Source organism: Carcharhinus amblyrhynchos, chromosome 11, assembly GCF_965287045.1.
Source record: "Carcharhinus amblyrhynchos chromosome 11, sCarAmb.v2.hapA, whole genome shotgun sequence".
NCBI lineage: Eukaryota > Metazoa > Chordata > Chondrichthyes > Carcharhiniformes > Carcharhinidae > Carcharhinus > Carcharhinus amblyrhynchos.
In genome coordinates, this window is record NC_137334.1 from 47,675,015 (window position 1) to 47,688,644 (window position 13,630).

Below are 13,630 nucleotides of genomic sequence, written 5' to 3' on the forward strand. Positions count from 1 at the left end.
GGAACAGGTGGAATCACTGCTAAAATTCCAAAACATGGTTAAGATACACTGCTGGCATAGCTGTACAGCCTCAAAGCCTCATCTGGAAGGAAAAGCACATGCTGGGGATCTCAGATGCTGTAATTGTGACTATATTTAAGACAGGAGAAGAGTCCCATTGTGGTAACTGCTGTCTGCCACAAGATCATTGCAAGGATACTCCTCAACAACCTCCTTCTAGTGTCTAAGGAATTCCTTGCAGAGTCGCAGTGTCATTTTCATTCATTGAGAGGCACCACAAACATGATCTTGACTTTCTTTCTGCCTCTTATTCTTCAACCTTCCTTTGTTCTTCTCTTTTCTCATAGTCCCACACCCACTGCCTTCCATGTTGCAGCATCTAGTTGTTTCTTAAATAATGCCAGGGTTTTTGCTTCTACTACTTCACTCGGATGTTTATTTGATAATTTTTTGTGTGAGAAAGAATTTTCTATTATCAACCCTTTTCATTATTTCTGTGACCTGAGCCAGTGGGAGGTTGTGACTCTGACTTCTTTTTCTTTAGTGATTCACAATTAGGCCTGTCAGAACAACTGACTATCTTTCCCACTCTCTAATGTGCGTGTTTTGAAAAAATCAAAGTGAATGTGGGAAATCCTGGGTAGTAGGCCTAGGATGAAATTGTTTACCATTTGTTTTATTAGTTTGAAATAGACTCTGACCGGTGACTTTCAAGAACTTGTCTTGTGTGGCATTATTACACGTCTTCAGTTTCTGTAGTTGTTGACCTTTTTAACCTGTGCAGATTCGATTCTTTAGAAAGAATGTGGGATTTAAAGCTGGACATTAAAATGTCTGCATAGCTGTTTTAATGCAAAGAATGAAGAAATTAATGATCTAACATCCAAAGTTGTCATCATCTCTGGTTTTCAGTGTTTTGGATTTACCTTTTGCATTCTGTTAACTCTCTTAAATGCCTCTTGTAGGCCCCTACCTTACAGTATGAACAATCCACATTGCTTCTTTCTTTCCTTCCTGCTCTCTTAGCTCAGCCCCTTTGATACTAGGGATCAGCTTTTCTGCAGTCTCCAGCATTTGAAAGTGTTCTTTGTTTCTGAACACAGTGTTCTAGGTTCAGAGCACTGTATGTTTAAGTTACGACTTTGCCTTTTTCTACTCCATTGGCTTTGTTGATTTCTATTTTATGGCGTGTGTTTGTTTGTGTTTATATTTGTATGTGTAGCAGTATTTTATATTTGTTTGCATTAAATGTCATTGGCCATGTTTTAATTTCCGAACTCTCCTCTGACTTTATTGCCATTTCTGCCTTGGTCTTCTCTTGCAATTTGACTGATTTGTTTTTGAGTGCATGAGCCCAAGTAAGTTATGTAAATGAGGAACTGTAGTCCAACTTTGAATCCTCAGGCATCCTATTCAGTGCATTTCCACCATCGGCTGTCACCAGCTATCCTAATATAATTACTTAACAAGTATTTGTTTCCTATTCCTTAGTTAATTTCATTTTCATTCCCAAAATTTAGCCTGAATTCCCCTAGTTCTGAGCTTAATTCATGATATTTTGTCTAGAATGTCATCAGGTAACTTTTGGATATGAATTACACCATTTCTTGTAGCTTTCCATTATCCACTTGGATTACCACTTCAAGTAATTAAACTGAACCTAGGGAGGCAACCTTGGGCCCTCTGGCCTGAGTAGTTCTGTTCCTGGATGCATTTGCTGATGATGTGGAAATGCCGGCGTTGGACTGGGGTATCATCACCTGATGAAGGAGCAGCACTCTGAAAGCCAAATGGCTTGTGCCACCGAATGAACCTGTTGGATTTTAACCTGGTGTTGTGAGACTTCTTACTGTGCATTTGCTGAGCCATCAGGGCAGCTCCTATAACTTCTTTCTGATGATATTAATAAATCTGTAAAATATTTTGAAAAATTGGATCAACTTGGATTGGAGTTAAAATTCCAATATTTTGTAAAATTGCCTAATTTCAAATCATAATGTTTTAATCAAGTTGCTCAGGACGCATTATTTAACGTATTGCTGTTAGATATTTCATAATATTGCATTATCAGTCTATTTTCTAAATCTATAACATATGTTAGAATGGTGTTGAAATCTACAATTTATATTGGAGTCACCTGTGCTCAACTATTAATTTTAAATCAATGGGCGCTGCCCTATTCTAACTAAAATTTATTTCTGTTAAACAATAAATGACGTCATAGGTGTACAGAGCCATAGCCCAGAAAATACATAAAGGAAATGTGGAGACGTTGATTGTGCCTATTTTCCAAAATGTAAAAAATGGCAGATAAAAATGTTCAGCTTCATCTTTAATTGTTGGCAAATGCTTAATAATACCAACTTTTATTTCGATGTAAGAAGTAATTTGAAATCCTAAATATCAGTTAGTTACTATTGGAAAGGGGGCAGACTGAAGCACTCAAATGACCCCCTAAAATTGTAGGAACTGTTCTGATTCACACTTGGTTTCTAACCTGACTTCAAACCGTTTTGTTTAGAAGTATCAGGGAAGAAAATATACCACAGATGAGAGTATACCATCTTGTTGTGATTGAACAGAAAATATTTCCTCATCTGGTACTAAAGAAGAGAACATTTTGCATCAGCATTTGATGTACCAAATGTTGATTTGACATCTGACCTAGAATATTGAATGATCCTAAAATAAGTTTAGAAAAACCTACCATAATTTAGGGCAGCACGGTGGCAAAGTGGTCAGCACGGCTGCCTCACACTGCCGAGGACCTGGGTTCGATCCCTGGCTTGGGCCACTGTCTGTGTGGGGTTTGCACATTTGCCCCATGTCTGTGTGGGTTTCCTTCGGATGCTCCGGTTTCCTCCCACACTTCAAAAATGTGCGGGTTAGGTGGATTGGTCGTGCTGTGGATTAGCTATGGTAAATGCATGAGGTTATGGGGATAGGGCGTGGGTGGCATTGTGGTAAGTGTTGACTCGATGGGCCAAATGGCCTCCTTCTGCACTATAGGATTCTATGAATTGTAAGTACATTAAGAAGTCTCACAACACCAGGTTAAAGTCCAACGGGTTTATTTGGAATCACGAGCTTTCGGAGCACTGCTCCTTCATCAAGTGAGTGACTCCACATCACAATGTTAAGTGCCATTCTTGGCTCAGTGCTAGCACATAAGCAATGATGCACTGGTAAAAGCACAGTGTTTCAGATGAAATGTTATACCAAGTATACTTGGATGTGAAATACTCCAAGGTGCTATTCATGTTTTCCCGGTGTCCTTGGAGAATTTATCTTTCAAACAACATCAATAAAACAGATTAGCTGGTCATTTTTTTTCTTTATTTCTGGGATCTTGCTTTGTGCAAATTGACTGCCAGATTCGATTACATGATGACAGTGACACTTCAAAGGTAATTCAAAGGCTGTGAAGCTTTTTGGGATGTCCTGAGGATGTGAAAGACTTTATGCAAAGACCATTTCTTCCTTGCGTCTTTCTACTTGCCTTCTACATTTTGAAATGCTGAACTGTGGAATAAACACTGAACTGTGGAATAAACACTGAACTGTGGAATAAACACTGAACTGTGGAATAAACACTGAAATAGCCTGTATAAATTTTGAGGCATTGATCAACATTTTTTCTTTCTGAGCACAGTACTTTGATATTAATATAATTGTAAATACATCATATTTTAAAATGCTGTCCATTGCTATGTTTTTCTTCTATTGCTCAGCATCTAAATGATATGCCCTAACTTGGATAACTCAAATCTTTCTGCATCATACTAATACTGGCTTAGCTGGAGGAGAAAATTCTTGCAGCTTAATAGGTCATGGTAAATCTGCTGAATATTCAATAGGAACTAAATTTTCTATGTGCCTTTTGCCAAGTATGGGTTTATTTTAGTTTGCGTTTTTTTTTGTACAGACGTCAGAAAGCCAGGGAGAGACAACAGAAGTTGCTTGCGGAATTTGCTTCAAAGCAAAAAAGTTTCATGGAAACAGCAATGGATCTCGGTAAGCCTTTGTCAATCAATGCAAAATATTTGTCCAGTTCAGACCATTTTATCAGTATAATTTAAATACAACAGTCCTTTGGATTCTAATGATTATGAATTGTTTCGTAGTTTTCTATTGGGATTTGTATATGGGCAGCGGAAGGTATTTAAACTATTTAGACAGATTAAATCCAATGAATAGAAATTGTGTTACAGGCAAGTTTCTGACTATTGAAATGGGTAACGTGACAAAGAGATGCCCATCAAGAGATATGAAAAAGGAATTGATTATTCATCGTCTCCTGAAAGCATCAAATCTATAAAATCTAGTCCACTTGTGTCAATTATGTACATAGGTGTATCTAGCTGGGATTTGGATGTAATTGATTTATTGTATCTTTGTTCAGATTATGATTGAGGTTATATTTGAATTTTATGAACAGTTGAGTTCCTAGTCTTCAAGGGACCATCATGTGTTGAAGAGAATTGAAGAGAGCTGAGAGAAGAACTCGAGTGGTGATTCTAGGTTTTTAACTTAAGGTTCTGCCAAGTGGCTCAGAACTGAAATTGAGTTTGTTGGATATGTAAAGATTATGGGGTTTAGGTCATAAACACTGAAAAGATATAAATGTAAGCAGACTCTTTAATTTGAATTGTGTGTACACACGTAGATCTTGATCAGTTGGGCTAGTGGGCTGACGAATGGCAGATGGAGTTCAATTTTGACAAATGCGAGGTGATGCATTTTGATAGATTGAACAGGGCAGGACTTACTCAGTTAATGGTAGGGTGTTGGGGAGAGTGACAGAACAAAGTGATCTCGGGGTACATGTTCATAGCTCCTTGAAAATGGAGTCAGAAGTGGCCAAAGTGGTGAAGAAGGCATTCGGCATGCTTGGTTTCATCGGCCAGAACATTGAATACAGGAGTTGGAATGACTTGTTGAAGTTATACAAGACATTGGTAAGGCCACACTTGGAATACTGTGTGCAATTCTGGTCACCCTATTATAGAAAGGAAATTATTAAACTAGAAAGAGCGCAGAAAAGATTTACTAGGACGCTACCAGGACTTGATGGCTTGAATTATAAGGAGAAACTGGATAGACTGGGACTTTTTTCTCTGGAGTGTAGAAGGCTGAGGCGTGACTTTATAGAGGTCTATAAAATAATGAGGGGCATAGACAAGGTAGACAGTCAATATCTTTTCCCAAAGGTAGGGGAGTCTAAAACTAGAGGGCATAGATTTAAGGTGAGAGGGAAGAGATACAAAAGTGTCCAGGGGGCAATTTTTGCACACAGAGGGTGAGTGTCTGGAACAAACTGCCAGAGGTAGTAGTAGAGGGGGTACAATTTTGTCTTTTAAAAAGCATTTAGATAGTTACATGGGAATGATGGGTATAGAGGGATATGGGCCAAATGCAGGCAGTTGGGATTAGCTTACGAGCTTTAAAACAAAGGGCGGCATGGACAAGTTGGGCCAAAGGATCTGTTTCCATGCTGTAAGCCTCTATGACTCTATATAAGTACAAAATTATTGAACCCCAAGTAAAACTTGATCTCAGGAAAATCACTAACCCACAGAAGTAATTATGTGACTCAGACTTTTAACGAATATACATAATATTGTGTCAGTTGAAGGTGGATAAATAAATAATAGAGATTAACCATAGTAAAAATTGGCTCTTGATTTGGTTGGATCACAAAACTTTATGCTTTGGGGTAGAAGAAAAGATGAAAGATGTGACAGATATGGAGTTTGTTGACCCTGCATCTTACAGAGGGCTGACTCCCCATACAAGGTATTTGATGATTGGTTAGAGCCTTTTCTACTTGCAGTTGCTTCCTTTTGTCACAAATTTCCTTCACAGTTTGGTCTTGCCTGTCTTAAATACACTGAAGGAACTCTAAATTTATCTTGTATTATGCATTGTGACACCTAGAGAAAGAGAACATTTTACAAAACTGGAGAAAGAACAATTATTTTAGAAACTACATCGCGGACAGTGAAGAGAACAATATTACAGGAAGAGTAGAGAAATGGAAAGAATGTTAAATGAATTTGAGTGGGATGAAAAGAAAAAAATCCAGAGAATCATGAAAAATGTTACAGAACATATAGAGTTGCACGAATGGAGAGAAGATTGAGAAACCATATTTAAGATATAGAAATCAGAGCATTCCAAAGCCTGGCGAGAACTTACCAAACCTGAGAAAATATAGAAATCATTTTTTCCCATTGATGTAAACACCATGATTTATGTCTTGATATTTTTTCATTTGGGCTGTTTTTTAATGACCGCAGGCCTTCCTTCTTTCTGAAAATCTAAACAGTGATTTCTGGAACTGTGGAATAGAAAACAAAAATGCTGATGTAGCAGATTGGGGAGTGAAATAGTAAAAACCTCTTGGTTAGTTTGGTTATACAGAATACGTGGCAAAGTATAACAAAACTGTAAAAGTCATTAATATTACTTTTAGTCTTTAGAAAAACAGCAAAATAAGGGAGCAAAATTTAATTGGCGTACTCAAAGACTGGAAGAGAACATAGATTTCTTTGTTAATAAGCTAGATCAGTTAGCTGTAAATTGTAAATATGGAGCTCTAAAGGATGAATTAAGTTGATTTTGAATTTTTGTGGGAATCTTAGAAGAGACACTGTCAGAGTTTTTGCTGCTGAGAAAAGATTTGACCCAATCGAAGATTGTGCAGATAATAAGAGAAAGCAAAGCAAAATATTTATTTGAGGAGAAAAATTAATCTTCTGGAGAAAAATGAACTGATGCAATCCAGATTGGGGAGTGAAATAATAAAAACCTCTTGGTTAATTTGGTGGGGATAATGAGAGACACTCTATTGAATGATGGCTTATGTAGCAATGTTAAATATGTAAGTATCCAGTCTACATTATCATTGATCTAAGAGCATGGAGAGAGAGAGATCTACATAGAATTGTCAGAATTATAAATAGCCTAATGTTCAATAAAAGATAGGGTTTACCACAGTAGTTCCAAGTACAGAACAGCATTGGAACTAGCAAGCAGCAGCAGGTCAATACCTGACTCTATACCATAGGCAGTTATGCAGATGGCACAGTGGTTATACAGAATATGTGGCAAAGTTAGCTCACCTAACCCAAACAGAACAAAAGAGAAGACGACAGGAGCTGCCATTATTCATTGTTCTTCTTGTGGCAGGAAAAAGCTGCACTACCCCCTCCCCCAAATAATATGGAATGCCATTCTTGCAATAATCAGTTTTGCCACATGCAAACCATTCTTAGCAAAACAATTAAAGAAGTGTTGTGAAAATCAGCCTGTTTTAACCCTTATACGATGGACAAATAACTTTGAGTAGACGTCTTATTAGTACAAACAATATTTATTTAAACCCACACAATCAATAATCACCCACCCAACCAACAATAAGTTATCTTACAGAAAATACTAGAATTCAGATACAATACAAGACCTTGACTTAACTTTGTGTGACTGACAAATACCCAAATAGATACTGACCTTTATCTGTGTGCTGGTCTTAGTAGTTGTCTGTGTAGTTTGGTCCTTTGCTCTGGTCTGGCATTCTGGCTGTAGTCTTTCTTTCTTCCTTCTCGGGTGTGGTGGCTCACCTCTTGCTGGCGATGTTCACCATTGTTGTAGCTTGTTCGTGGGGTCAGAGAGAGAGATTCCTGGTTGTGCAGCATCCTTTATACCCTGTTTGGTTTCACGCCCTTTTTTTGGCCATTGCCAATCAATCGATCAGGACTTGATCACCCTGATCGATAAGAGTCCAATCAGGTGCTACCGCACCGATCTCTGGGTGTCCCCCCCCGCAGCCATGCCTGTAGGTGTTGGCACATAGGTCACATACCTTCCTCCTAAATAAGGATTCACAGTGCCTTTACGTCTGGCACACAACCCAGTGTGACCAGAAAGTCTCTTTCATCCTGGAGATGGCCCATGTCCTGTGTATTCACTCATCAGGGTTGCAGCCTGTTTGTCTGTCTTTAAACTGCAGCCTGTCAGTTTAGTTTCTTGCCCAGTTGTCCCAGAGTGCTTTACAAAACGCCAGTTTAGATGGCCTGTTTGGCTACAGAAGAAACAGCCAAGATCAAGTGCCTTTCAAGAAGTGGAAAAAAAACCATAAAACAAACTTCAAATTAGACACAGGATCAGGAGTTTCAATTCTTTCACACACACAAAAGTGGTTAAAACCAGACTGCAGCCATCGACTATAAGACTTCATGGTCCAGGAGGCATTCAGCTGAAAGTCAAGGGACAGTTGACTGCTAAATTCTAGAAGGACAAGAAATCACAGAAACTTTGTATGTTATTCATGATCAAGAATGCTCATTGTTGAGTCAAAAAGCATGCACAGATTTGCAACTCATTGACAAAGTTGATGATTTAGAAAGTTTAGAAAAATTCAGAGCAGAGTTCCAAAACTATTTGTGGTCTGTTATTATTGGCTGTCTCTCTTCAGCAAGGAAGATTCTCTTCCTTGGGTCCAAAAATGCTGCTGAGGCAGTTTTGTCCTCCTCTGGTAAGTCTGCTCTGACTGAGCAGGGAGAAGAGCTGCCTTGGGAATCTGGTTTCTGACATCCAAGCTATATGACCAATCCATTAAAGCTGACGGCTGATGATCATAGCCTCATTGCTTGTGGTGTCTGTTTGTGTGAGGGCATTGATGTTGGTGCATCTATGCTTCTACTTAATATATATTAAGCTCCTCTGCAGGCTGTGTTGATGATGACTTCAGTGCTTTGATGTGCCTTTGATTTGTTGTCTATGTTTTAGTCCCAATCACTCAAAGTGATTATGACCATGAGTTTGGTTTTAGTATGTTGCAGTCTTCAAACACTTGCTTGCTCGGGTGGACAAAGGTTGCACTAGCAGATTTATGTGTTCAGGGGTTTAGGAGAGCTGAAAACAGCTTATTGCATCAAATTTGGATCAGATACAAAACCAATTTGCTTGTTCCCATTGGAAAGTTCCACACCCATTTTTTTTACAAAAATGAAATGAGTAATTGAGTCAATGCTGCATCAAGGAGTCACCTTACCCATTATCAAACCCACAAATTGGTGTTCAGACATGTACCAAAACTGGCTCAGCTCCACATCTATGTGGAACTCACACAGTTAAACCAGATAATGGGAAGGAAGATCCACTCAATGGCATCTGTGGATGAGAAAACTGGTTGGATGCAAACTGTGGCTTCTGGAGCTACCTTTGGATGAGAAATCCAAATTACTGATTATATTTACCATTCCTTTGGGAGATATTGTTTCAGTTGTCCACCTATTGGAATCACATCGGCTCCAGAGATTTTTCAAACGTAACAGCCGTGTGGAGGGATTAGAAGAGATTACTTGCCACGTGGATGGCATCCTGATCCAAGGGCCCACCACACTGGATAGCAGTGTTTTAAAGTTTGAAAGAGCAGGGCTAACTCTGGACTACAGTTGTGAGTTTTCATAATCCACTATTGCATTTCTGAGGCAAATCATTTCATGCATCAGGACTGATCCCCAAATGACCAAGGCAGTTACCAGATTACAGTGTTACTGAGTTCTAATACTTACTGGGGATGGTCAGTCAGGTCGATCCTCCCTAACTTGGCATAGGTGAATGAATCACGTGACAATTGCTCAGGCAAGACCATGTGCGGTGTTAGGGAGAATATCAACAAATCTTATTCCAGAATATCAAGATCATGCTTCTTTCACCAGATATATTGGCACACTATGACCTGAAACTGCCCACAGTATTTGCTGCGGATGCATCAGCGACTGGATCAGGAACAATACTCTTTCAAATCCAGAAAGATGGAACATGCAGACCATTATGTGATGTATTTCAGTCATTCACTAAAATGGAACAAGGTTGCACTATAATCAAAAAGGAGGCATTGGCAGCTAACATCAGAAATTCATCAACAGTGCCTTAGGGCTCCAGTTTACAATCAAGATAGACCACAAGCTATTGGACAAATTCTTAAATATGAAGGAACTAGCAAGATTCTGCACATTTTGTGGCTGCAACTCATGAGGGTTAATGCTCAGGAAAACTCAGATTGGTTTTCATCAGGTCCTGACCTCAGAACAGCCTGGTTCAAACATAGACAAAAGAGCTGAATGCCAGAGGGGAGGTGAGAGTGACTGTCCTTGACATCAAGACAGTATTTCACTGAGTATGGAATCAGTGAGCCCTAACAAAACTTGAATCAATGAAAATGGGGGGGAATGGCCAGAGTCATTCCTGGTACAAAGGAAAGTGTTTGTGATGATTGGAGGTCAATCATCTCAGCTCTAGGACATCACTGCAGGGGTTCCTCAGAGTAGTGCCTAGGCCCAACCATCCCCAGCTGTCATCACTGACCTTCCCTCCATCATAAAGCCAGAAGTGGGGATGTTCACTGATGACTGCACAGTATTTAGTATCATTCATGACTTCTCAGATACTGAAACAGTCCATGCCCAAATGCAGCAGGACCTCGACAATATCCAGACTGAGCTGACAACTGGCAAGTAACATTCATGCCACACAAGTGCCAGGCAATAACCATCTCCAACAAGGGAAGATTTAACCATTGCTCCTTGATATTCAACGGCATTACATTGCTGAATACCCCACCATCAAAATCTTGTGGGTTACCATTGACCATAATCTAAACTGGATCAGCCATATAAATGCTGTGGCTACCAGAGTAGGTCAAAGGCTAGGAATCCTGCGGTGAGTAGCTCACCTCTTGATTCCCCAAAGCCTGCCCCCATGTAAAAGGCAAAAGTCAGGAGAGGAATGGAATACTCCTCAATTGTCTAGATGGGTGCAAGTCCAACGACAAAGATACTTTACCTCATCCAAGAAAAAGCAGCTCTCTTGATTGCTACCCTTTCCACACACATTCAATCCGTCCACCAACCACTGATGAACAGTGGTAGCAATGTGTACCATCTATAAAATGCACTGCAGGATCTCACCAAGGTTCCTTGGGCAGCACCTTCAAAACCCTCTAGAAGAACAAGACCAACAAATGCCTGGGAATATCACTGCCGGAGGTTCCCCTCCAAGCCACTCACCACCCTGATTTGGAAATATATTGCTGTTGCTTCACCGTCACTGGGTCAAAATTCTGGAACTCCCTTCCTAGTAATGAGTGCACCTATAGTTTAGGAACTGCAGCAATTCAATAAAGCAGCTCACTACCACCTTCGCATGGACAACTAGAGATAGGCACTAAATACTGGCCTAGCCAGTGCCACCCACATTCTTTTGAGGATTTTCACAGTAACTTCATTGCAGTATTAACATAAACCTACTTGTGACTAATAAATAAACTTTAAAAATGTCACAAAAAAAGGCAAACACAGCAGATCAATGGTCAGGCATTCGTGTTTGGACACCTGAACAGGAGGTCATAATCTCGTTGATGGATGGTTGACCTACATCAGTCATTCCTATTGGCAACCGCACAGAAGCTGAATTAATTAAGGCAGGCTAGAAAGCAGATGAAAGATGTGCTAGAATTAAGTAATACTGCCAAACCTGATGGCCAGAATATGTTACCAACAATTGCTATGACTAGAATGGAAGGAGTGCATTATCTGTCTCTAGTTCCACAATTCCATGGGCCACAACGTATACATAAATGATTTTTCCAGCTAGTTATACAGCTAAATAAATGCTTTATCTACTATTGTCTGAATGGCCACTCAATGCCCACGTTTCTTCAGTAAACAACAAAATTATTGTTCTATTATAAAACCAGTCAAGTAGAAAGGTAAAGCTAATTAACTTATAAAATACAGAAGTGTCATAATTAATCTTTCTAAATACCCTAACTTACATGCACAAAACAAATATAATAGAGGAAATTCTGCCTAATGGCTAATAGTCAATGATTCAAAGGAAAAGGTAATTGATAGAGTCCTTGAAATAATATCCAGGTTATGCAGTTAGTCTCTCAGCGCTGGTCTGAGAAATGGTCGGTGACTCTTGCACTAATTTTTAAGTGACTATGCAGAAAACTTGTGGTCTATTGATCTTAGAACATAGAGCAACTTTTTGCTTGCAACTGGATCTGGAACTACAGGAGCTGTTTTCTTTTCCCAGCTGAACCTTCTTGTTTTCTGCCCAAAGCAAAAACAGCCTGCCAGGTTTTAACACAGTTTTCCAAAGCATGCTTTTTTCCAAAACCATAAACCACCCTGTGGTCCTTTTGTAAATCTTCTGCCAGTGTCTTTAAAACTGCTTAATTACCTTTTCACATAAAATGCTGTATTTTTCAGGAACAGCAGCAACCTGAGTAAACCTGCATAAATCCTTGAAGGGATAGTGTCTTTTAAAATCACAAATTCTTCTAGCAGGTTCTTAACCCTTGAAGATGAGCCATTTTCCATGATTATTCCTTTTATGACACAATCTCATCCTAAAACTGTACTTGGAGCAATGTAGATGTTCAGTAGTGTGGAAAACCTATTAATTTATGATAAGAAGTTGTTCACACCAAATATCCTGAGACTCTAAATCCTTCAAAGCAATACAACAGGGACATCTAGGCATTACAACGTATCATGCTGGGGGTGAAATTCAATTTGATGGCCAATAATCTCCAAATGACCGGACGACATGATTTCAAATGATAGAGATTCTCATTGTTAGATTTTAGGAGGCATTGTGATGTTTAAGATTGAATAGGTTTGAGCTGCTACTTGGTAAGTCAAAGTAAAAGCCGTCAAGTTAACCAAGTATGATTTTTAATTTGACAGTTACCAGTCCTGATGTTTCTTTAAAATAAAAGGGGCAACTGCACTGCGAGGGACTGTACAATAGACCCCCAAATAGTGGAAAGGAGTTAGAAGGGCAAATATGTAGACAGATTCCTGAATGCAAAAACAAAGGGAGATGATCTGGAGGAGGGAACCGAGTGCAGGGTGTCGAAATTTGCTGATGACACCAAGATTGGGGGAAAGGCAAATTGTGCGGAGGGTGTGGAGAGTCTGCAGAAGGATCTAGATAGGCTGGGCGAATGGGCCAGGAAATGGCAAATGGAATTTAATGTTGGCAAGTGTGAGGTGGTCCACTTTGGTAGGAAGAATGGTAGGAAGGACTATTACTTACGTGGCGAAAAACTGCAGCAGGCGACGGTGCAGAGGGACCTCGGGGTCCTTGTGCATGAGTCGCAAAAACCCAGCTTGCAGGTGCAGCAGGTGGTCAGGAAGGCGAATGGGATGCTGGCCTTCATAGCGAGGGGGATCGAATATAAAAGTAGGGAGGTCTTGCTGCAGCTGTATAGGGCATTGGTGAGGCCGCAGCTGGAGTACTGTGTGCAGTTTTGGGCGCCGCACCTGCGCAAGGATATTTTGGCCCTGGAGGGAGTGCAGAGGAGGTTTACTAGGCTGATACCGGAGTTGAGGGGATTGAGCTATGAGGAGAGGCTGAATAAACTAGGCTTGTACTCGTTAGAGTTTAGAAGAATGAGGGGAGATCTCATTGAGACATATAAGATGATGAATGGGATGGATAGGATAGAGGTGGAGAGACTCTTCCCGCTCAAAAAAGACAGTAGGACTAGGGGGCACAGCCTCAAGATAAAGGGGAGGCGGTTTAGAACGGAATTGAGGAGGAACTTCTT

General features: G+C 39.9%; 1 protein-coding gene across 4 annotated transcripts in view; it reads left to right on the forward strand.

Annotated features, from left to right (window-relative positions):
- Positions 1-13,630, forward strand: part of ubr3 (ubiquitin protein ligase E3 component n-recognin 3) — a 333,307-nt gene that overhangs the window by 157,312 nt on the left and 162,365 nt on the right. For all 4 annotated transcript variants that reach the window (XM_080199025.1, XM_080199026.1, XM_080199027.1 and 1 more), the window contains one exon: positions 3,926-4,014. In XM_080199025.1, coding sequence (XP_080055151.1) covers positions 3,926-4,014 — 89 coding nt within the window. The remainder of the gene's footprint in view (positions 1-3,925; positions 4,015-13,630) is intronic.